Raw genomic sequence first — 25,054 nt, 5'->3', positions numbered from 1 at the left:
CTCATTAGTGTGCATGCATTTTTTTTAGGTCTCCATTATTTATAGTAGACTTGACAGACCAACTAAAAGACGTGTTCACCAACACAAACCAGAGCTCAGGCAAAGAACATACCTTCCACACAGCGACAGCCCTCTTGTAGCACCCGAGCGTACATGTCCACCTTGGACTGAGAAAGGAGCTGGTCCCCAGTCAGGTACGTGTTGTGAGAGGATGCGATGTAGTAGTTACACAGGGGCTGATCCATGTCCTGGTACACTTCATGGTGCAATGGATTAAATATGTCACAAGCAGGACTTCGCATGAAGCTGGTGAAGCCTTTGGAAGAGAGAGTGGAGTACTATAGCTTTAAAGCATATGTACTAGTACTTGATTGATTGTTACAGGAACAAGAGAGATCAAAGTATGTTCATAGTGATTATCTTTATGATTACCCTCAGCATGGCCTTGGCAGGGAACACTGGAGCAATGAGTAGATTTGTTGGGTCAAGTAATGCCAAAAGCTTAAATATGACTTTGGGGAGTAGCAGTTTAAATATAACCTACAGAAAAACAGACTTTTTAAAAATTTTGATTGAGTGGGTTTCCTACAAAGCCATTCAGTAACTACTGAGCTAAAGCTAGGATTATGCTGTGTGACCTAATTGGTGACTGACACGATGTTAAAGCATTATTTATACTAAGCAGTAGAATGCTATACTAATAATTTGATAGGTTATTAAGTAAATTTGAAAAATAGGCACGGCCAAATTTAGGGTGTGATTATTTGACTATGAAATTGGCTTACAAAGATGCTGCTAATTGCCAGCACCATTTAATAACTCTGAAATAATGCTTAAAGGTTATGTAGAAAACCCTATCAGTTTTTCTACAGTTTTTCAAAACATAATGTCTAAGTAGAAGAGGCATTCATTAATATATGAATAAATACATGAATGACTCACAAGTACTTAAGTGGAATGGTTATTAGGGTAAATTGTTTCAAGGCTTCAAGAATCATATGGTAAAACTCTATTGTAAATATCCTGAGACTCTGGAGAATTTCTTCATGCCTTTCTTTATGGCCAAAACTTAGAGGTCATGTTTAATCCATTTTCTAGGGCCACACCAAGGAAAAGATTCACTTCTTAGCAAATGTCCAAATTAGTTTATTTTTTTTTCTGGCTGTCTTTAAATGGTTTTTGATCATGTAAATTTTAAATTATTCCTCTTCATTTTAATTACCCTCAACCTCAGGAAGTAAGCACATGGCACCCAAACCCCCTTGTCCACACAGCCTGGGAGCAAGGGGACTAGGCCAACAATCAAAAATGGTGAGATGAGCCGAAACTGGTTTGGCTCAGTGGATAGAGCGTCGGCCTGCGGACTGAAGGGTCCTGGGTTCGATTCCGGTCAAGGGCATGTACCTTGGTTGCGGGCACATCCCCAGTGGGAGGTGTGCAGGAGGCAGCTGATCGATGTTTCTCTCTCATCGATGTTTCTAGCTCTCTATCCCTCTCCCTTCCTCTCTGTAAAGTATCAATAAAATATATTTAAAAAAAAAATGGTGAGATGAATCATGGCTTTGCATGCTCTTCAGGGTAGCAAATGCCCCAGTGGTCTTTCACTAAGATATCTGTTCTGTCTGCAAGATTCTCTTCTTTAGTAGAAGCCTGCAACTGATTGCCTTACATACTTTACATACACACAATTTAGACACGCATGTAGCTAGTAGCTACATTCATATCATACTATTTATATAAGATCCTTGGATCTAGATTCTGAGTATCTATCTGTCGGCAAATTACTTAACTTTGAGTTTCACTTTTCTCGATGATAAAATGAGATGGTTGTATTAAAGAGATTTGTGGTTCCAGCAAACTTCTCCACTGCTACCAACTGGGTAAAACTGGCTCATTGTCAACGTTTTTTAAGAAACATGTTTACTTTCAAGTCCCTAGTTTCCTAGATTATTTATTTTAGGGCCTAATTTCCCTTCATAAAATTATCAGGTTGAGGCTATTCCCCAAAATTAACTATTTGAAAAAAGTCCAAATATTTCTTAGTATCTTCATACATAGTGGTTTCAAATTGACTTGCGAGGAGTAAAACATGTAAATTGTCATTGCAAAAGTAAGAGAAGTGGCAATATGATGGCATCTGCTTCGTAGGAAAATAGGTATTGGAATCATCAGTAATTCCAGAGATCCCTCTGATTTCTTTTGCTAAAATTTTTGCAAGAATTTAACTTAGTGAACTAAATTGAAAAATGCAAAATTAAGAATTTTTGTTATTTTACCTTCTATGCCAAGAACGTTTTTCGCCTTATTTTCTTCTGAAACTTCAAATTTTCTTATGATGTCAAGGCAATAGTCTGTTGTCACATTATTCATCTAAACAAAACAGAACATTAGTCGAGTAGCTGAAATTTCATGATACGTGTTCCTCTACACTAAAAAAGCATAGTGAAAAGTGGGTTAATGAACAGTGTTTGTAGTGTTTGTAGTTACTAATGTACAGACACTTTATCTCTGCAAAAGATCATGATCTCCATCTTCCTTGCATCATTCACATTTAATCAGTGAAAACAACCCTTCTGCTACGAGAAAAATGTGCTCTACGAAGCAATAAAATTAATTAAATAGAATTAATAATCAATGCAAATCTATTGCCAAAAATCCACTCACTGTAAGCTAGTAGCTATCTGCAAAAGCAGACACTGAAGTTCGCTAATCATAAGTTTATGTTGAAAGAAAATGATTCTTTACCAAAACAGAGTGTTGTAGGTAAATCTACCTGTGCATTATCTGTATATATCCTTCCATTGAATCATGAGAGCAGCCTGTCATGTTGCTTCAAGAACACAAAGGTTAGCAAGAAAAAAATATAAACAAAAAGCTAGGCGAGATGGCTAGGCTAGTGTTAACAGAAAGCTCTGGAGCTGGACTGCTTGTCATTGATGGTGTGATCTTGAATGAGTCACTTACTTTCTCTGTGGCTTCCTTATAAGGTAGCTGTGATGGTTAAATGAATTAATATTTGTAAGAATATTAATGGGAGGCACCAAAAGGTAGGACAAGATATATTACTGAGTCAGTCTCACGGTTGCTGCATGAACATTACATACTTAGTGTCCCTGGGAAAAGTAAACTCTTCAGGAATAATTTCTTTAAGTAGCAAACAAAGGATGTGATATTTGATCAAAAATCCATTCAGCCCCATAGTTTAACAGTGATATTTAAAATGAATACTGATAGAGGAAGCTAATCTTGTGAGCCAGTATTTCATATTTCAGTGATACTTCTCAGAAATTATATTATCTCTTAGGTTCAATCCTTATGATTTAGCAAAATCTAATTTTTCTAAACAGTCTATTTAATAGCATTTAATTTTTTTCATGGGGGAAAAAGTTCTGGTACGTGGGCTTTTTTTTTTTTTTTGCCTATTTGAAGGACACAGAATACTTCTTTCCCCCAAAACTAGCTGCATAATGGATAATTCATCCTTTGCACAAAATTTATAATTCTTACTTTATTCAGAGGCCTACATTACCAGACACCATTTGAAAATACCATAAATAAATGAAGCCATGCTATCTGCAAAGAACTCTACTGACCAAGGCAGGCTTTGATCATCATTAATTTGTCTGCTGTACACTAAGTAGATTCATCACATGCAGTCCAAGAGATAAATAACCTCTCACAAAGTAAAAAGACTGAGTTTATATTGCAATTATTTGGAATGGAGCTAACTGCAGATGAGCAAGAACATGTTACTAGTTCAAGACACAAAGCAAAATGTGCTAGCAAAAAATATCATATTCCCAGACTCTTTGCAAGTTTTCTAGCAAAGCTTTTCCAATGACCTCTCTGAAATCAATAAAAATATTTTTTAATGAACAACATAAACTGATGAACAAAAATAGATTCGGAGACAGAGAAGCAATGAACAGACCATCAAAACTCAGAGGGAAGGCAGGGGAGATCAACCAATGTGTATAAGCATAACCAATGGACACAGACACTAGGGGGGTGAGGTCATGTGCTGGGGGTGGGAGTGGCCAGGGAGAGGTCAATGAGGGGGAAAGGAGACATAAGTAATACTATATGTAATACTTTAAACAAAGAATTAAATATCTATATGTAGATATTTTAAAGTATCACATCCTTAATTTAAAAAGTCAAAACAAAGATACTTAGACTAAAAACAGACACACACCCCCATACCCAAAAGCACATTGCAGAGTTAAAAATGCCAACATTCCTAGCTTTTCTTGTGGAATGAGTCTTCATATTCCTAATATACTCTTAATAGTTATGTAAATGATGCTATTTTCTATTTTAATATAGTTTACACATTATCTATTAACTTTTTATGTGTTAGGTAAAAACTTAGCTCTTTTGACCAGCAAAACTGGTTTTCTCCCTCTACCCATCTTCCCAATATGATTATATCTTAATTTTTATTAAATTACTATTCACTGTGTAAACTGTTTTGTCTATGCAAATGTTGAACACTGAGTGTGTTATATGATTGTTTCTTTTCTTATAGAATACTTTTTTCTGATTTAATTGCTGCAATTCATCTCCATTTGGTTAATGGCCCTATCACAAATCTTTACTTTATCCTTGGCACTGCAAAATTTCGCTATGATTTTTTTGCCTCTGCGTAAATCTTTATATATTCATTATTTGGCACTCAGCGAGCCCCGCCTATCTAGAGATTACTATCTTTTGGTGCTAATCATTTTTTGTACTATTTATTTGATAATTTCCTCCCTTTTATTTCTTATCTTTTTTTGTAATTCCTGTTATTCAGAAAGTGGATCTTCTGGATCAATCTACTAATTTCCTTCTCTTTCCTCTCTATTCTCCATTTCTTTATAGGCAATGTTCTCAATTTTATGTTCAAACCATTTATTGCTTTTTTCTTCCTCTGAATCTTTTGTCCATTTTAAAAATGTCCTCCAAGTTTCTTGATTCTATTTGCTTGCCTTGGTCTCTTCACTTTATAGTAGAGAATTTCCTCAACTATGTCATAATTCTTGGCTATTTAAAACCCACTTTTAAATTGGCTATTTAAAAACATATTTAGCCCTGGCCAGTTTGGCTCAGTGGATAGAGCATTGGCCAGCGGACTGAAGGGCACATGCCTGGGTTGTGGGCTGAGGCGGCTGATCCGTGATTCTCTCTCATCATTGATGTTTCTGTCTCTCTCTCCCTCTCTCTTCCTCTCTGAAATCAACAAACATATATTTAAAAAAAATAAAATAAAAAAATAAAAACATATTTAAACTATGGCGATAAAAAGTGGTTGGACGCTCTATATGCATGAATAGAGCTTGCCGACTCGTGGGCTTCACTGTGGCATTCTCTGGTCGGACTATTTTACTAAGAGACTTTTCATGTAAATACCTTTAGGTTTTGCTTTGGTGGATTGGTGTGTTCGTTTCCTAGGGCTGCTGTGACAAACTACCACAAACTTGGTGGCTTAAAACAACAGAAACTTATTCTCTCTCAGAACAAAGAAGAAAAAGGAGCAACTGGTAGAACGACCACAAAAACATGATGTACAGGTTTATGTCAGATAAACAAAGTTACAGAGGAGGAGGACCCTCTAGCACGGGATCAGAAAAGCCCTGAAAATGCCCCTGGAATTAACCATCCCCATGCATATTTCAGATGAAAGCACTGCATGAAAAGAAGTCTGCTTTTGTCTTACCCATGCAGTTAGCCTTTGCTCTTAATTACTAGTTAGGAGGTTTTTCAAACTATAAAGGTGCTTCAGCATTTCTGCCTTCCCTTCCTCTCTTCCTAGTCCTTAGGAAAAAAAGATAAAAAGAGGGCAGCAGCTTGCTAAAAAACATTGTCAAAGAGGATGGGAGAATTCAATCAAATGATCACTCCTGAACCAAAAATCTCAAAAGGATTGAACACAAAACACATGCATCCCCAGTGCCAAGAAACCGAACTCTGGAAAGACAAGTTGGTTATGTTTTGGCAAACACGGGGGAGGGGAGGCAGAGAATGAAATGAATAAACTCCAACAGCTCTAGTACTTTGAAACCACAGACTGGTAGATGTCCCTGATCTTTATCTGTAGCTGCAAGAAAAACCTCAGCCAGGTAGCTTATTGCTTAACTAGTGCTTCTTCAAGGAGTAAAAATTTCCCTTAATACATGCACATTTTAAGGATGAAAGTCCTAATCAAACAGCACTTAGACCTGTCAAAGACATAAACTCAATTTTCAGAGAGCCTCAGTAAAATAAAAATCTGACCCATGGGGGAATGATTTCACATAATCCTTGATGGCATATGTGACCAGCAGTAGATTTCATTTCCAACGGAGTAAACCTGTACAAATTTAATACTGTGGTGTCTACACCAATCTTATGCCACCAGAAATGAATGAATGACATACTGCCATATGGATCAAATTGGCTCTGATTTGTTTCATTGTAAAAATCCTGTTTTAAAACTCAAAACCCCACAAAATTCTGGATTAATGTCTCTCTTGCTTCAGATTTAGGTCACATTCAATTTTTCTCTATTTTAAAGAATGCTGAAATGCACAACTTTATAACTTTTTTTCTATACACAATTATTTCCTTAGGATAAATTAATAAAAGTAAAATGGATTGGTCAAAGTATAATAAATTATGTAAAATTTGATAAGTAAACTGACCTATAAAAAGATTATACGATTCTATAACTTCACCAAAAAATATAAGAAATGGACGTCATTTTTGGTAGTATTTTTTCAAACCTTTACTAATTTGATGAGTAAAAACTGCTCTCTTGGTCTTATTTCGCATTTTTAAATAACTTATGAAGTGTGAACATTTTTCATAAGTTTATTGACTTTTTATGAAATTTTTATAACTTGCAAATATTTTGTCCATTTTTCTATTGCATTTTTTTCCCTCAATAATCTATGAATAGCCCTATCCATATTACAGAAATTCACTATTTCTCTCTTTTATATATTAGAAATATTTTCCCAGTTTGTACTTAATATTCATTTTATGATATTTGATCTATTGAACCACATATAAATTTAAAGTTTCAGGACATTAATATTTTCCTTTATGGTTTATGCCTCTTGATGTATCTTTTTTTTTTTTCAGGTTATGCCCATATGCAGCTTCTAGCTAATTTAGAAAATTAAACTGGATGCAGGTAGTCATGTGCCAGGGGCAGATGTCACAGAACACTGGCTTCTATTTTCCCCAACTAAAAATTCACTGGTTGAACATCACTAGAACCAAACAGAGGGAAGACACACAGGCCCATTAGCAAGTGACATCCACTATTGCTATTCGAATGGATTAGGTTAATTCCACTAACCCAACTGAAATTAAAGTCAGTAGCTTCAAACATTTTAATTTTAATTTCTCACATTGCTGTGCTTGTGAATATCTGTCAAAGGGTTTTCACAGTCATCGTTCCAATCAGTCTTCAATTTGACATTGTGAGATAGGGAAGGTAGATGTCAGCTCCCCGTTGTGCAGATCAAGAAACCAGGCTCAGAAACCATATTGATTGATCTGCCTAAGAGTTTCCAACCAATAAAGTTTACAGGGCGTGGAATGCAGGCCTTGTGGGCTCCTGGCCTAATGATCATGCCACTATGCTATGAAGTGCTCTTCAGATGAGAGTGGAGAGTAGTTATAATTGCAGGAAACAGAGAAGTAGAAATGTAGAAAGGCCATACATATTATCTTAGTTTTTTTAAAAAAATTTGCCTCTTTCCCAATTTCTTTCTTTCTTTTTTTTTTTTTTTAATATATTTTATTGATATTTTACAGAGAGGAAGGGAGAGGGATAGAGAGCTAGAAACATCGATGAGAGAGAAACATCGATCAGCTGCCTCCTGCACACCTCCCACAGGGGATGTGCCCGCAACCAAGGTACATGCCCTTGACCGGAATCGAACCCGGGACCCTTCAGTCCGCAAGCCGACGCTCTATCCACTGAGCCAAACCGGTTTCGGCTCTTTCTTTTTTTAATCTTTATTATTGAAAGTAAGACAATGTACCCTCTTTCCCCCCATTGGCCCCTTTTAGACCAGCCCTCCCCGCACCCTAGGCCTTTACCACACTATTATCTGTGTCCATGGGTTATGCATATATGCATATAAATTCTTTGGTTAATCTCTTCCCGCCCCCACCTTCCCTCTGAGATTCATCAGTCTGTTCCCATTTTCTACCTGTCTTATAGCTAACATTAATAGGGCATCTCTGCCTTTGCCAAATTACCAAACTAATTAAAATAACTGATTTAGATAAAACATTTTGCTAATACTATCTGGTTTCATCCTTAAGAAAGCAACACAAAATTTAAAAAATCTGAATCTGTTATTCCTAAAATGTATGAGATTGTGGTAATGGAGCAAAGTAAAATATTACCAGGTCTAGTGTCTTTTTTCCTACTCCAACCAACTCTCCGATTGTCTGACATTAAATGGAGAGTTACCATTAGACCCCACAGGTTAAGAGCTTAGTCCATAGACTGCTCCCATGTCAGATACCAGCCACAAATGAGGTGTCAGGTTATCCCCTTTTCTACCTACCCTACTACAATTTGGGGGTTCTGTCAAAGAAAAACCAGTAGTTAAAGCAGTAAAAACAGATTTTAATCACTGTGTACTGCAATAAGGGAAAACTCAGTATACAACTGGTTCAATTCCAAATACAGGATGGACCCGTGGGGATTTGTAATCAAGGAGCAGGGTGGGGTTTGGTGGAGGAAACATCGGGGATAAGAGGCATCCTGGCTGAATTGACCTAATCAAGTTCTTGCTGGAGGCAGGCCAAATAACACCTGGGGGAGAGCGAGGATCATAATTTTTCAGATGTGGAGGTGATCAGATGGTTCTGGTTAAACTGATTTAACAGGATTCTTGTTTCAACCGAGTTTTGGGGGACAAGATGCAAGGACGGGGCCTGGTGAAAAAAGCGCTCACAAGAGGCTGCCTAAAGTTTAATCAAAGGGAAAGTCTTTGTCGTTTTCCATGACTTTGTTTCCATAATTCGCTAGAATGACTCACAGAATTCAGAAAAGTGCTTCACTTACTATTACTGGTTTATTATAAAGTGTATCGCTCAGGAGCAGCCAAATGGAAGAATGCATGGGGCACAGAGGGGGGATATGTTGGAGACTCCTTGCCGCTAAGCATTTCTATGTGTTCACCAAGTGGGAAACTCTCCAACCTGCTTCCCCCGACCCCACTAGTTTAGGGTTTCTTTTTATAGAGGTTCCATTGATTAAACCATTCCTGCCATTTGTGACATGTTTAAAACCTAGAGGAATGATGCTAAGTGAAATGTGAGACACAGAAAGATAAGCACTAATCTCAATTATATATGAAATGTAAAAAAGTCAAAATTATAGAAGCAGAGAGTAGAATGTTGGTTGCCAAAACTGGGGGGTTGGGAGTGTAGGAGGACAATGTTGATCAAAGGGTACAAAGGTTCAACTATGGGGAATGAATAAGTTCTGGAGACCTTATGGACAACATGGTGACTATAGCTAATAATACTGTATTATATACTTAAGATTTGCTAAGAGAGCTGATCTTAAGTATTTTTGCTACACATACACACACAAAATCATAGCTATATGAGGTGTTGAATACTAGTATGTTAATTAGCATTGTGGTCATCATTTCACAATGTATACATATATCAAAACCTCATATTGTACACCTTTAATATTTTTATTCATCAAGTAAACCTCAATAAAGCTGGGAAAAACAAAAATTTTTCTACTTTAGTGAGAAACAGAGTTTAAGGTAATATATTTATAAAAAAGTAATAGAACAAGACTTGGCCACAATTCAGCTGACACAATATTAAAAGATCTTATTTAAATATATTTAGGAATTCCCTTTGCTAATCAGGACTTAATTTACTCAGCCTTCTCATATGGTGAAATGCCAATTTCCCATCAGAATTATCAATGAATTATTATATTGCTAGTTAGGAATTATGTCATAGTTAATAAATACTTAGCTATACTGTTATTATAAAGAAAATTACTATTGTATCTAAAATGAAATGTGTAAGTTACCATTGGTTACTTTGTGTAAAAATATACATATCTATGCTCAACATCTTTAAGGTAAAAAATTATATGTGTTCAATTTATCACTCCCTCTTTAAAGTTGCTGGAACACATTTTAAATAACTCATAGTAAGATATTTTGGAATTGTGATGTTTCTAATTCTACCCTAAATTTAAACTATATCTACATCCAACCCCAAGAAAAAACCCATGCATCTTTCACAAATATTTTTAAATAAACATTCAACTCAGTAGTCTAATAATACCTTTTGTTCCACCTTCAAAAACTGAGCCAGTTCTTCCACAGTTAGGTGATCTTTCTTGTCACTGTAGCTCAAGAGCAACAAATAAAGGTCCCGTCTCAATGACATCATTTTGTAAAAAACACAGAACTCTTCAAATGTCAAAGTTCCCTGATTCTCATCTGTATCAGCTTCCTGAAAGAGGCACATTAAAATTACGTCAGGGTGAGAGTTCGAAACAGGAAATTCAGAGCTGGTAAATAATTACTATAAAAAAGAGAGTGCACATTTTACAAATGGTAAACATTCTTTTTTAGCACACATGGATCAGTTTTAAAATTGGCTATCTATTAGGCCACAAGCAACATCACAAATTATAAAGAATCAAGCTTATTTTAAAAACTAATTTCTCTCAGAACCATAAATTTATAAATCAACAAAGTTTAAAAAAAAAAACTGTGTCTCAGAAGAACATAATAACCTTCTAAATAGAAACTAAAACATACAGAAGTGAACCACATATTAAAATATGCACCACGTATTAAAATTTGTGTGATGAAGTTAAAGGAGTAGAGGAAACTTGAAGTTTTCAATTTATTCGAAAGCAAAGTAAATAAAAAATAGAGAAGTTAGTAATTCAACTTAAAAACCTAGAAAAAAAATAAGCTAAAGAAAATAGAAATAAATTATAAATAAAAGCAGAAAGCAATGACAAAGAAAACAAATGGATAGAACAAAGGTGAACAATTAAACCAAAAGCTGATCTTTTGAAGAAACTAATGAAAAAGCTATCATATGTTCAAGCTTTCATAAACAAAAGAGAGAAGAGACACTTAACACATAACAAAAACGCCAGTCTCTCATCACTTTCTGAGCTGCTTTTCAATCACGTATAAATTTTACCTACAACAGAAGCTCTGCTGATTCTGCATAGTTAGCTGAGTGCTCTTACAGCCATCAGCATCATTGGTACCTCCCTGCCGTTCTTCCACAGAAATCTGAAAAATCTATCTGCACGGATTTGTAGTTCAAATTATTTGTTTCTAGCAATTATTAAGCAAGAATCTTTCACCATGTATCTTCCTTCTGATGGAATGAATTTGTCATAAAACCATAAAATTGTTGGGAATATATCATGAAAAACCAATCCATTTACATGCTCTTCTTCATTCTACATGTACACAATTGCAACTGAACAAAAACTGACAAGGAATCAATGGCATTTTGAAATACTAGATTTTGTGAAGCACAGGCAGCTGTTATATGATTTTAAACATAGATTTGAAAGTCAAAGTTTTTATGAGCAAAAACTTTGACTAATATTTAATCATACACAGTTTCTTTGTGAGGCTGATTGCCATTGCCTTCTGTCATTTTAAAGGTAGAGATAGATTGGTCCACAGAATATCAATTTGGGTGTTTGAGGCTCCTGGTTGTAGAGTTTTTGGACCCTAAGAAATTGGGTCTAATGGTCATGTTTCTTTCATAACTTTGTTTCAAAATATCTAACCCTGGATATATAGATGAAACATTTTTCAAGACTTCCTTATATATGCCTAAAATATTAAGAATAGTAAAACTCTGAAGTTTAAACCATAGCATTAAAGACTTCAAAAGAAGCTATCCATACATTAAACGATTTTTTTTTTGAAAGTCAGTTGAGCCCTAGCTGGTTTGGCTCAGTGGATAGAGCATTGGCCTGTGGACTGAAGAGTCCTGGGTTCGATTTTGGTTGCAGGCCCAATCCCCAGTAGGGGGCATGCAGGAGGCAGCCGATCAATGATTCTCTCTCATCATTGATGTTTCTATCTCTCTCTCCCTCTCCCTTGCTCTCTGAAATCAATAAGAATATATTTTAAAAATAAATAAATAAATAAATAAAAATTAAAAATCACTTGAATCTTGCATTGGAATAAATAGTCAAAGAAAATGCTAGGGAGGCTTTAATGTCTTTATTATCAATTCAGTAAAAAATAAAGAGAGAGAATGTTCCTGAAATAATACTAAGATCCTTGGTTCTCCCACCACGAGTACTTACAGAACCCCTCAAGAAGCAAGGCCCAGTAGCAATGTTCTACATACAGCAGGCCCAACAGCTTCTCCACTCACTTCTGGCTTGATAAGTTCTTTAAATCAAATGTCATAAAAAGAGACCTTTAATGTTTTCTTAAAGCTTCTCTAAAGGATTTACTGTGAGCCCAGAGACATTTGACATACACATTTCCTGATTCACCCTCTAAACTGCTTGATGCATTAAACATAAAAGGTGTCTGAAGTGGAAAAATACAGAAGTAAAAATAGATCAATATCTTATGTTTCCTCCCTATCTTCCAAAAAGTACCCAGAAAATCATTATTTTTGTAGATATAAACTTTACCCTCCTCTTTAAGCTTGGCCGCTCTGATTCAATCAGCAGCTACCTCTTCAGTACTATGAACACCTCCTACGGAAAGGATCAGATGGGGATGTGGAGTTCACAACAGGACAAAAGTGAGATGTCACAGAGAGAGCCAGGAACATGGCAAATCTTTTTATATAGTTTAAAGAGAATTCACAAAATACGTGACAACCCATTTAAAGTCCCTCACTCCATCTCAGGGATTTCTTCTACAGCATATCTCATTCCTTCCTCTCAGATTGTGCTCTGGTGCAAGGGGACCACGTTCCCCACAGTGCAGACCATATCCAGCCTAGAGTTTCAAATGACTGGACCACTGTAAGAGGTCACAGATGGAAGCCAGCATCCACCTTCCATTCATTGTTTCTGACCTTACCCCCTCTAAGAGCAAGTGGTTAGAAAACAAAGCACAAAACATCATAAAATATTGACCCCCTATACTTCTTTTTAGAGGTACAAAACACCACCTATGTAGTCAATGAGGAAATCATTGCAAATCATGGATTCTGCATGTGACTTGCCTCCAAAGAAGAGCCTTTCCTAAATTCATATCTCAGTAATTACTAATAATCTAACATTGTCTTCACACTAACTCAAACTTAGCAGAGCTGACTTCTACACCTTATATGGAGGACTAAGTTTGGGCCCAAGGATTTTTTTCTCAAGGAATTACCAACAGGGAAAGAGCATCTCATCTAATACCAACAGTTGAAGGAACTTCGGGAGAGCTCCCTAAACAGTAGCAGTGATACAGCACTTCTAAGTCCTATGGATTCTGAATTTTAAACTCATCTGAAACAAAACAGAGGACTCCTGGGGATTTCAACAAGTGCAATTTTTTTTCATGTCTTTATTCTGATCCTCACAACAGTCTGTGAGGTGGACAGATGAGATATTGTCATCCTCTCTAGGAGACTTGATCACATTTACTCCATTATTTGTCAGGTAAGATGCTTATGATCCACTCTCCGAAAACATCAACAAGGCATTTTAGGAAGTGAAATTATAAATGAAAGTGTGTTTTTCCCTTGATGGAACAAAATGTCTCTCTTCATCAAAGAAAAACAAAGCAATACACAGCAGGTAATATTAGCTTCCCAAAAAATAGCCCTTTAAAATATCTGAATATACCAATAACCACTCATGTGGATTTTACCTAAGGCCAACTTGGTTGTAAAAAACGTACCTGAAACATTTGTCTGACTTTTCTTCGGGGTAGGTTGACATTTAGTTTATGCATCAATTGGTGTATCTCTTCAATATTCAATAAGCCGTCACCATTCTTATCAGCTTCCTCAAAGGTCTGCTTCACCCACATGCAGAAACGTCAAGAAAAACACTTGTGTTTTCACAAAATAAAAGCTGCTCTCTAACAGAACACTCAGAAGAAATTCTTTTGGGGAGTAGTGAGCTACTAATAGTGACAACAGAAGAAATGGGGGAAGGAGAACACAAACAGGTAATTCCCTTCTCTGAAATGAGTCAAGCCATGCTATTGTGAGAGCTTCTTCAACTCCAACATTGTTATCCAAAATGTTAAAGTATCTCTATGATGTGATGAAACCCCAACTATTCCAAGCTTAGGCCTTCTCCGTCTATGACCTTGCATTTAGTATCTTTTTTACCTTCACAATACTCCATGGTACACAATCTTTTCAATTCCCTTTTCTGAGTTCCACTCCTACATTTAGAAATTTAAACCATCTAGTTCAATCTCCTTATTCACATGAGGATATAAACTAAAGGAGAAGGAGAAATTTAGTAAGGATTAGTAAGGGAGCAAGTACATAGGGTAGGTGCTATCATTAACATCATCACCTTTTACAGATAACAACTCTGAGGCAAAAGAGTTTAGGTAACTCACCCATGTGGAGTTGGGGCTGGAACCCAGCACCAGTCTGAGTCTTCAACCACAACACCATATGGCTTCTAATAGATATGAGTACTGCATCTGCCTCCAATTCAACATGTTCATACTGCAGAAATAGCTTGAATTACACTTTACACTGGATGAATTTTTTTTCCCCTACAGCCAATTAAGATTCATTATTCTCATTATTCATTCACAGTTGAAGTTTTCAGGCCTAATTGAAATGTAATAATCATGAACATTCCAAATCTGTTCCCTCAATTAATATAATTAAATGTGAGTCCAATTAAGGATGTCATACTATTATTAAGACATTATCTAAAACCCTATCAAATTATGACAAAACCATATGAGAATGGTTCCCTAACTCAAATAATGTTCCCTATTTTTGACATCAGCTTCCTTTTTATCATTCATTAATTTCCTCTTTCCTTTTCTCTCCTCATTTAAACAAATATCAACTGCTTCTGAATTTTTTAAACTGTTCTGTGCAGTTCTTGGGTACATGTGCTTTCCAGGTAGCATATTTTCAGAATATGAAATCACTCAGTTATCAACTGGTTAATTCAAATATGGAAACTTTCTACTGCCAGTAAACATGGACGAACAAATCAGGTTGAAGAACTATTGCCTAAGCTTGTATAAATTCTATTTAGAGTATTATAACTTTAAGATGTTAAAAGTAATCCCCATGCTAACCACACACAAAAATAGTCATAGAATATATGCAAAAGAAAATGAGAAATGACTTAAATATTACACTGCAAAAAAAAATCAACTAAACACAAAAGACAGGAATGCAGAAAACGAGGGACAAAAAAGCCATAAGGCATACAGATAAGAAATAGCACAATTACAGAACTCCTTTCTTATCAGTAATTACTTCAGATATAAATGGACTAAACTTTTTGGTCAAAAGTCAGAGACTGGCATTGGTAAAAACACATAGCCCAACTATAGGTTGTCTTAAGAGATGCACTTGAGATCCAGAGGCACAAACAGGTTGAAAATAAAAAGATGGGGGGGAAAAAGACTTTCTATGTAAATTAGGGGTGACTATACTAATGAAAAAAGGTTATAAGAGACAAAGAATGACATTACATATTTATAAAAGGTTTGATACAGCAAGATATCAATATTATAAGCGTTTATGCATCTAATGACAGACAACCAAAATATATAAAGCAATAACCGAAAACATTGAAAAAGGGAATAGTTCTCTAATAATAGTTGGAGGCCTCAATACCCTACTCATAAGAATGGAACAACCAGATAGAAGATAAGTAAAGAAATAGAGGACTCAGCACAATAAACCACCTAGACCTCACAACACACACACAACAATCTATACAATAATAACATACAAATTCTACTCAAGTGCACATAGGACACTTTCTAGAACAGGCCATATTTTAGGCCACAAATTAAGTCTTTAGATTTAAAAAGATAGATATACAAAGTGACTTTTCTGATCACAATTGGATAAAGTTAGAAGTCAGTTACAAAAGAAAATCTGGAAAATTCACAAAACTGTGGGATTTAAACAATTCACTATTAAACAACCAATAGATTGAAGAATAAATCACAAGAGAAATTAGGAAATACTTTCAAATGAATGAAAATGAAAGCACAACATATAAAACCTTATGGGATGCAGTGAAAGCATTGTTAAGGGGGAGATATAAAGATGTAAGCTAGGTAATGGTGACACATATGTGAAATTACACTAAGACTTTTGGATTTTTGTACTTTATTTTAATTAAACCTCAATCAAAATAATTTTTATAAAAAGAACTCAAATGAACAACCTAACTTTACAACCTAAGAAACTAGGGTGAGAAAAAAAAAAACTTAACCCAAAGCTAGCAAAAGGAAGAAAATAAGAAAAGTTAGTACAAAGATAAGTGAAATAGAGAATAGAAAAACAATAGAAAAAAATCAATGAAGCCAAAAGTTAGTTATTCAAAAAGATCAACAAAATTGACAAACCTTAAGCTAGATGAACTAAGAAAAAAACAGAGAAGACTCAAATTACAAATATCAGAAATTAAAATGAGAACATTACTACTGAATGAGAGTACTATGTACAACCATACACCAACAAATTGGATAACAGATGAAATGGACAAATTTCTAAAAACACAAAACCTACCAAATCTTATCACAAAGGAATAAAAAATCTGAATATATCTATAACTAATATAGACATTGAATCAGTAATAAAATAAAAAAAAGTCTCTCAACAAAGTAAAGACCTGGTCTTGATGGCTTCACTAGTGAATTCTACCAAACATCTAAAAAACTAATACCAACCCTTCTTAAATTTTTTCCAAAAAATTAAAGAAGAGGAAACATTTCCTCACTCATTCTGTGAGGCCAGTATTACTCTGATATCAAAGCCAGACAAAGACACAAGAAACTACAGACCAATTTCTCTTATGATCATTGATTTAAAAAGATACTCAGCAGCCCTAGCCGATTCGGCTCAGTGGATAGAGTGTCAGCCCATGGACTAAAGGATACCCGGGGTTAAATTCCTGTCAAGGGTACATACCTCAGTTACACGCTCAATCCCTGGCCCCAGTCAGGGTGTGTGAGGGAGGCAATCAATCGATGTGTCTCTCTCACATCTCTCTCTCTCTCTCTCTCAAAAATTATTTTTAAAAACTCTAAAAAGAAGAATAAAACTGGAGAACTAAAAGTTCCTGATTTCAAAACTTACTACAAAGCTACAGCAATCAAAACAGTGTGATATTGGCATAAAGACAAATATATAGACTATTGGAATAAAATACACAGCCCAGAAAGAAACTCTCACATATATGATTGAATGATTATTCACAAGGGTGGCAAGACAATTTGATTAGAAAATAACAGTCTTTCAACAAATGGTGCCAAAAGCAATATTCAAAAGAATGAAGCTGGACCCTTTACCTAACACCATTTACAAAAATTAACTCAAAATGAATTAAGGACTTAAATGTAAGAGCTAAAACAATAAAACTCTTGGAAGAAAACATAGAACAAAAGCTTCATAGCAATGGATTTGATGATGATTTCTTATATAGGATACCAAAGGCACAGGTAACAAATGGCACTTAATGAAAATTTTAAAATGTTATGCATCTAATGACACTGTCAACAGAATAAAAAGACAACTCACAGAATGAAAGCAAATATTTTAAAATTATATATCTGATAAGGGATTCATATCCAGACTATGTAGAGAACTCCTAAAACTTAATGACCAAACAAACAAAAAATGCCAACCTGCTTCAAAACTGGGCACAAGACTTGAGTAGCCATTTCTCCAAAGAAGTTATATGAATGGCCAACAAGCACATGAAAAGATGCTCAACATCACCAACATTAGGAAAACGCAATCAAAAGCCCTGGTTGGTTTGACTCAGTGACTAGAGCGTCAGCCTGTGGACTGAAGGGTCCCAGGTTCGATTCTGGTCAAGGGCACATGCCTGGTTGTGGGGCTCAATCCCCAGAAGGGGGCGTGCAGGAAGCAGCCAATCAATGATTCTCTCTCATCGTTGATGTTCTATCTCTCTCTCCCTCTTCTTCCGGTCTAAAATCAATAAAAATATATATTTTTAAAAACTAACATCTCACACTCATTAAAATGCCTACTATCAAAAGAACAGAAAACAAGTGTGGTGAGGATGTGGAGAAATTGGAACCCTTGTGCACTGTTGGTGGGAATGTAAAATGATACAGCTGCTGTGGAAAACAGTATGGCAGGTCCTCAAAAAATTAAAAATATAATTAACAAAGGGAAGCCAACACACTGAAGATGGCAGAACCTAGGTTTCTGTGACATCTCTGGGCCGCTGATGAACCAACCCTGGAACTGCCCCATTTCAGATCTGTTGTTCATGAAAAATAAATACTCCTTATTGTTTAATAAATATTGCCTTAAACAATATTAGTATGGCTTGCACCAAAAAGCATTCTTACTGGGTCAGTATTTTTGTTTGTTTTTACCAAAGGTTAGGAAGTTAAGAAGCAAACTAACAGAATAAAGCACCAAAAGATGTTCCTATGTTTGTATTTTGTTCCTATGTTTGTGTTTTCTTCCTATGTTTGTGTTTTGTTCTCTTATGAATCCCAGGTGCATTTATCTTCATGCTGAGAATACTGATGAAAGCATCATGGCTCACCAGCTCAGGAGTTCACCCTGTCAAACCCTTTCCTGGGCTGAGTATTTCCACTCTGCTCCAATAATTCCCCAGGTGAGGGGTTACAGCTAGAGTAATATAAATTTATCACCACTCTTGGCAAAAAATTAAGGCGCATATTCCAATGACAGCAAGGAAGTGGTACTACTCCCTACACATGGACAGGAGGCACATGTACTCTAAGGCCATTCAAAACGTGCAGAAGAAACAAAAAAAGCAGTCTCAGACCCTCACTTCACAGCTAAGAAAACTGAGGCCAGAACCACCAAGTCACATGCCCAGCTTGATCCCAGCAGGAGAGGTGCCTTTCAGACCAAGTGCCTCAATCATTTAACTTGTCAGCACTGCAGAACCACAAGAATGGGTTTAACCAATAATGAAACTCAGCCTCCAGTCTCTCAAGCAATTTACAGAGGATAAATGTTATTAAGTAAAAAGAAAGTTCCCCTGGAGTGTCAATCAGTTCCGTTTCCAAACTGTACATTAGAAAAGAGAGAGGGAAAGTAGAAAGAAGCTAAGTCCTGGGTACATAATTGGAACTCAAAATTATTTGTTAAACTACTGGCTCTAACAAAGCAGGGTTTTTCTCTAATACAAATAAATGCTTTTCTGGTTGCCTCATCTCTCTGGGGAAACTTCATTTTTGGATATTTCTTGGAGCTAAATTCAGTCTCTTCCAAAGAAGTCTGCTTCTGACTTTATATACGCTTGTTTTTATGTGTTTCACACATTCGTTTACTTTCTGTGAGAGTGAAGAGGGAATAGTGAGGGCTAGGAGTAAAGAAAGAAAAAAATTGGGGGGACAATAAGCATAGACTGATCATCACTTACACACACACACACACACACACACACACACACACACACACACCATTCCACACAACTCAAAAACAACGCTTCAGGAAGGATATTGGTCATGAGTCCTTTGCCTTTTGGCAAGGGAATCTTCATCACTGATGCCAGCCATCAGGTACTTGAGGCCTGTGATCCAGGTGCGGGCCTCCTCGGGGTTGGAGGTGATGAGGTCCAGGGACTCCATGTGGTTACCATGGTAGATGGTAAAGCAGCAGCTGGGGTCAAAGTTCCCCTCAGCTTGTCTGTGGAATATTTCCGACTGCCGACCCTCAGTGACTTTGTAAATGGAGTCAATAAGTACTGTGAGGCAAGTGAAATACATGACAGGTGAGATATGGATACAGACTAAGAAAAAGGAAACGCAAAATCATTTTAAATTTTTAAAAATAAGCATGAACAAACTCATTGCCTGTGAGTTGTGGTTTTTAAGTCTAAATGTGGAATACAAGCCCTGTCACTTACTGCTAGGAACCTTCTCTACATGAGGCGTTACCTCTGGACAGACTGGACAATGCCCTCCAAGGCATTGAGTCGGGATGGGTTGAAATTTATGATAAAATGATAGATATGACCAGCAGGGCAAGAAGACTGGTAGAAAAGGGAGCTAATAAATATATCAAATTTATAGTTCACCTATTTATGCAGGGAAAACATACAAAGACCTAGAGCCAACTTTGGTGTTTTAAATATGCATGAGAAGATAGAAAATTGAAAGGAAAAAAAAACAAACAATGGTAACCAAATAGCATAGTTAAAAGTGATTGGCATTTATAGTAAGGATGCTATTAGGAGAAGGTAGAGCAGGGCTTAGAGAGGTGGAAAGGAACAAGGTTCCATCCCAGGGAAAGAGGTAAAAAGATACAGAAGCATAGGGCCCACTCCAGGGATGCTGAGCAGGCCATTCATGCTGGACTGCAAAGCTCAAGAGGGGAATCCAGGAGTAAAAGCTGAAGGGGTAGTTAGAGGCTAGATTGTGCAGAGCCTAGACGTAGAACAACTGATGAGAGGTTAGCACTATTTATGCAGTGGGGCAGCACGGAACATTTGTATCAGAGAAGCACTACAGGGAATATTATGTACTTTAAACTGAAACAATATGTCAAATAAGAGTTGCATATCCTGTTCATTGCCCACATACACCATCCTCTTCTCCCCGCTGCCTTAATAGCAGAGTCCCAATTTTCTTCTGGTATCAACTCATGGTCCCTACATGATTCAGGAAAATGAGTATGTGCCCAGCCCCAGGGCAAATTCTGATGGGACTCAGCCATTGGGGTGTCCCCATTCATATTTCTTATGATGGATTTAGGTGTGGGAATGCACCCCAGCTCTAACCAAGAAAACTTGGGGCAATGGGCCATGAGTGAAAGGTCTAGAAAGAGGTTCTTCTCTTCTAAAAAGGAAGTAAAAGAAGAGAAGGTCCCTTGCTGCCTCTTCACTGTTATGTCTGGTTGTGAGGCCCAGAACAGCTGAATCCGTGGTTACAAAGCCAATCCACCAGGGACAGAGCCAAGAGCACTCAGCAAAACAGAACTAGAGACTCAGTACCCCATGCCTGGGGCCTGCCAATCTCTGGGTTTCTTATCATGTGAGGTAATAAATTTGTTTGTCGTGTAAGCCTAATTTGGTCCGGGTCTTCTGCTACTTGAAGGGGGAGGCATAAGAACTGATCAAAGCAGAAAAAAACTAGCAAAATGGAAATTGGTTAGGAGACTTCGCAATAGGCCACCGGAAAGGTGATGAGACCCTGGACAAGGTTCCTGTGACAACAGGATGGAAGGAGCAGATGAGAGAAGTATTACAGGAGACCACCGGACTTGGTGCTGAGTAGAAGGTGTGAGAGACAGGCCTTAACGAAGAGTCAGATCAAAGCTATTTTACTTGATTTCCTTAAAACAATTTCCTTAACTTATTAATCAGTCAACTGTGCTCAGAAAATGGCAAAACACTTTAACGGATCTATATTCATAACATCCATTAGATTTATGATACCCATAAACTTTCATAGGAAAATGAAAGACCTCAGGCTATAAAATCTCATATGCCAAATAAAATATACTGTATATACATATACATGTACAAGTATGTGTGTGTGTGTGTATGTGTGTGTGTGTGTGTGTGTATAACATCTCCAACACAGGGGAAATATTAACATTTACAGCATTCATAAACAAGAAAACTTTTATGGATTTCAATTTCCCAAATAATTTAAAAAGCAAAGATGGTTATAACTTATTCTGCCTCTCCATATCCTTTAACAGCTGACCCCAAAACTTGCAAAAATATGGATGTTCCAGAGGTCTGAAGCTTTCACAGAACCCACCCAATATAACCCATGTGTTACTGGGTCAGGCCACACAAAAAATTCAGAGAGGGATCTTACTTTTTGCCTTCTCACTCTTCCTGGAGGGTCTCCATCGGAGGCGGGTCCGGTGCTCATCCAGGTAAAAGAGCCGGACAAGCCCTTTGGTCCCACGCTTTAGTTTGATCATCTGTGTCCCGGACTGCATTACACTCATGCATCTTTCAACTGCAAGAGATCAGAGCACATTCAGCTGTCAGACAATGCACAAGGGTACTGGTGTTCAGAAACTTCACTGTCAAATAAAACCTCTGATTCACCCCTGAAGACACCCAGGACCAGAAGGCAAGTTTGCTACAGATACTCTGGAAAGAGTTATTAAGCAATTGATTCATCAGGCTTAAGCCAGTAAAAAAAAACATACTTACTGAAATAGAATTGTACTTTCAGGTACACAATGCATTACTGCTGCACAAAGTCATATTTTGTTCAAGGGGGCAACACATTGTTTTTTGGTGTGAGTCTGATGACCATTTGATACTTGGATCTACATTCATAAAGCAAGGTCTCAGATTTCATGTTAGATCTTCTAAGTTCTTACATAGCCAGTTGTAAAAGCATCTTATGATAATGCTTTAAAAGGCAATCAACAGAAACATAATTGGCAAAAATGTTTCAACAACTGCTGAATTGTATGATGGCTACATATGGGTTCATCTATACTGAGTGGCTAGATTATTATGATCTCTGAACGCACACAGTATATATTAGAGGCCCGGTGCCTGAATTCGTGCATGGGTGGAATCCGGCCAGACTGGCCAGGGGGAGGGGACATGGACGGTTGGCCGGCCTGCCTGCTGGTCGAACTCCTGGTTGAGGGGACAATTTGCATATTAGCCTTTTATTATATAGGATACATACTGAGTGGCCAGATTATTATGTGTTCAGAGATCATAATAATCTGGCCACTCAGTATATATCTATATATATAAAAGTCTAAGCGACCGTTACAACCGGTTGACTGAATGACTGGTTGACCGGTCGCTATGACAACACACTGACCACCAGGGGGCAGACGCTCAATGCAGGAGCTGCCCCCTGATGGTCAGTACATTCCCACAGCCAACCTCCCACAGTTGGCCAACCTCCCACAGTCCCTCCCTGCAACTGGCCCCAATCAGCCCCCATCACTGGCCAGGCCAAGGGACCCCACCTGTGCATGAATTCGTGCACTGGGCTTCTAGTATATATATAAAAGCCTAAGTGACTGGCCAACTGGCTGGTAGCTATGACGCACAATGACCACCAGGGGGCAGATGCTCAACTCAGGAGCTGCTGATCTGCAGTGACTTGGCAGCTGCGGTTCTCGGGTGATGCACCTAGAATCAGAGAGGAGGGAGCCCAATTCTGGAGTGCAACACCCGAGAACCACCCTCTCTCAATTCAGGGCCCCTCAGGGGATGTTAGAGAGCTGGTTTCAGCTCAATCCCCGCAGGCCAGGCTAAGGAACCCCACCTACTGGAGGGACCTCGCTCACTCCGCAGACAACCTCAAGCTGCGCTCTCCAGGTGTGTCCAGTTGGGGAGGGACTGTGGGATGTTGGCTCCAGGGCATGTCTCCAGGGCATGTCTCACCCAGTCCTGCCCCACTGGCCACCTTCTAATTAATTTCCTTTCAATGTGCATGAATCCGTGCACCAGGGCACTAGTATTATTATAGTTACTAGAGGCCCGGTGCACAAATTCGTGCACAGTGGGGGTCCGGCTGGTCTGCCCCCAATCGGGGTGGGGGGGTCAATCAGGGCCAGGTCCAGCCAGGGGGAGGGGCTGCAGGAGGTTGGCCGGCTGGCCCCACACCCTGCTGCAGTGCACGTCATAGCACCCCATCGTTCCAGTCACTTAGGGTTTTCCTATCTAATAAAAGAGTAATATGCAAATTAACCATCACTCCACTACACCCACAAGCCATGCCCACAAGCCATGCCCACCAGCCAATCAGGAGTGAATATGCAAATAAACCCAACCAAGATGGCTGTGGCCACAGAGAGCAGGAGGGAGGCTTGGGTTTCCCCAGCAATGGAGGAAGCCAAGCTTTCTGCCTGCCCTTGCCGGCCTAGGCCTCCACTCAAGGCTACAAAGTTTCAATGATAGAAGATACATAAATCCAAACAGAAATGGCAGCAGCCACAGAGCTGGAAAGAGCAGGAGGCTAGGGTTGCCCCCGGTGATGGAGGAAGCCAAGCTTTCCGCACACCCTGGCGGGCCCAGGCCTCCACTCCAGGCTACAAAGTTTCAATTATAGAAGATACATAAATCCCAAAAGAAATGGCTGCCGCCACTGAGCAAGCAGAAGGCTTGGCTCCGCTCCAGGCTACAAAGTTTCAATTGTAGAACATAAATAAGCCCCAGATACCAGGGCCTCCGCTTGGGTCGCCAGGGAGCATGGCCGGTCTGCAAACCACCACAGGCCCCTCGCCCAGGCCGCCCCACGCCCCAAGGGAACCCCCACCCTGATCCAGTACACCCTTCAGGGCAAACCAGCTGGCCCCCACCCGTGCACCAGACCTCTATCCTATCTAATAAAAGAGTAATATGCAGATTGACCATCACTCCAACACACAAGATGGCTGCCCCCATGGGGTCAAAGATCCTGCCACCATGTGGACACAAGATAGCCACCACAAGATGGCCAGGAGGGGAGGGCAGTTGGGAGGGACCAGGCCTGCAAGGGAGGGCAGTTGGGGGCAATCAAGCCTGCAGGGGAGGGCAGTTAGGGGTGACCAAGCCGGCAGAGGAGGAAAGTTGGGGGTGACCAGGCCTGCAGGGAAAGGCAGTTGGGGGGGACCCAGGCCTGCAGGGGAGAGCAGTTGGGGGGTACCAGGCCTGCAGTGGAGGGCAGTTAGGAGTGACCGGGCCTGCAGGGGAGGGCAGTTGCGGGGGACCCAGGCCTGCAGGGGAGAGCAGTTAGGGGCAAATAGGCTGGCACAGGAGCAGTTAGGCATCAATCAGGCTGGCAGGGGAGTGGTTAGGGGGTGCTCAGGCTGGCAGGCAAAAGCGTTTAGGGGCGATCAGGAAGGCAGGCAGGTGAGCAGTTGGGAGCCAGCAGTCCTGGATTGTGAGAGGGATGTCCGACTGCATAAAAGAGTAATCTTAAACGGG

General features: G+C 38.5%; 1 protein-coding gene across 9 annotated transcripts in view; it reads right to left on the bottom strand.

Moving 5' to 3' along the window:
* Positions 1-25,054, bottom strand: part of PLCH1 (phospholipase C eta 1) — a gene marked incomplete at its 5' end in the record, with an annotated part of 168,068 nt that overhangs the window by 54,447 nt on the left and 88,567 nt on the right. For all 9 annotated transcript variants that reach the window (XM_080657948.1, XM_080657952.1, XM_080657955.1 and 6 more), the window contains 6 exons: positions 113-316; positions 2,277-2,370; positions 10,309-10,479; positions 13,869-13,998; positions 19,651-19,894; positions 21,978-22,124. In XM_080657948.1, the coding sequence (XP_080514074.1) occupies positions 113-316; positions 2,277-2,370; positions 10,309-10,479; positions 13,869-13,998; positions 19,651-19,894; positions 21,978-22,124 (990 nt within the window). The remainder of the gene's footprint in view (positions 1-112; positions 317-2,276; positions 2,371-10,308; positions 10,480-13,868; positions 13,999-19,650; positions 19,895-21,977; positions 22,125-25,054) is intronic.

The sequence above is a fragment of the Plecotus auritus genome (assembly GCF_963455305.1).
Source record: "Plecotus auritus genome assembly, chromosome: 2".
In the NCBI taxonomy this organism is placed as follows: domain Eukaryota; kingdom Metazoa; phylum Chordata; class Mammalia; order Chiroptera; family Vespertilionidae; genus Plecotus; species Plecotus auritus.
This window is presented reverse-complemented; position numbering and strand designations above follow the sequence as displayed.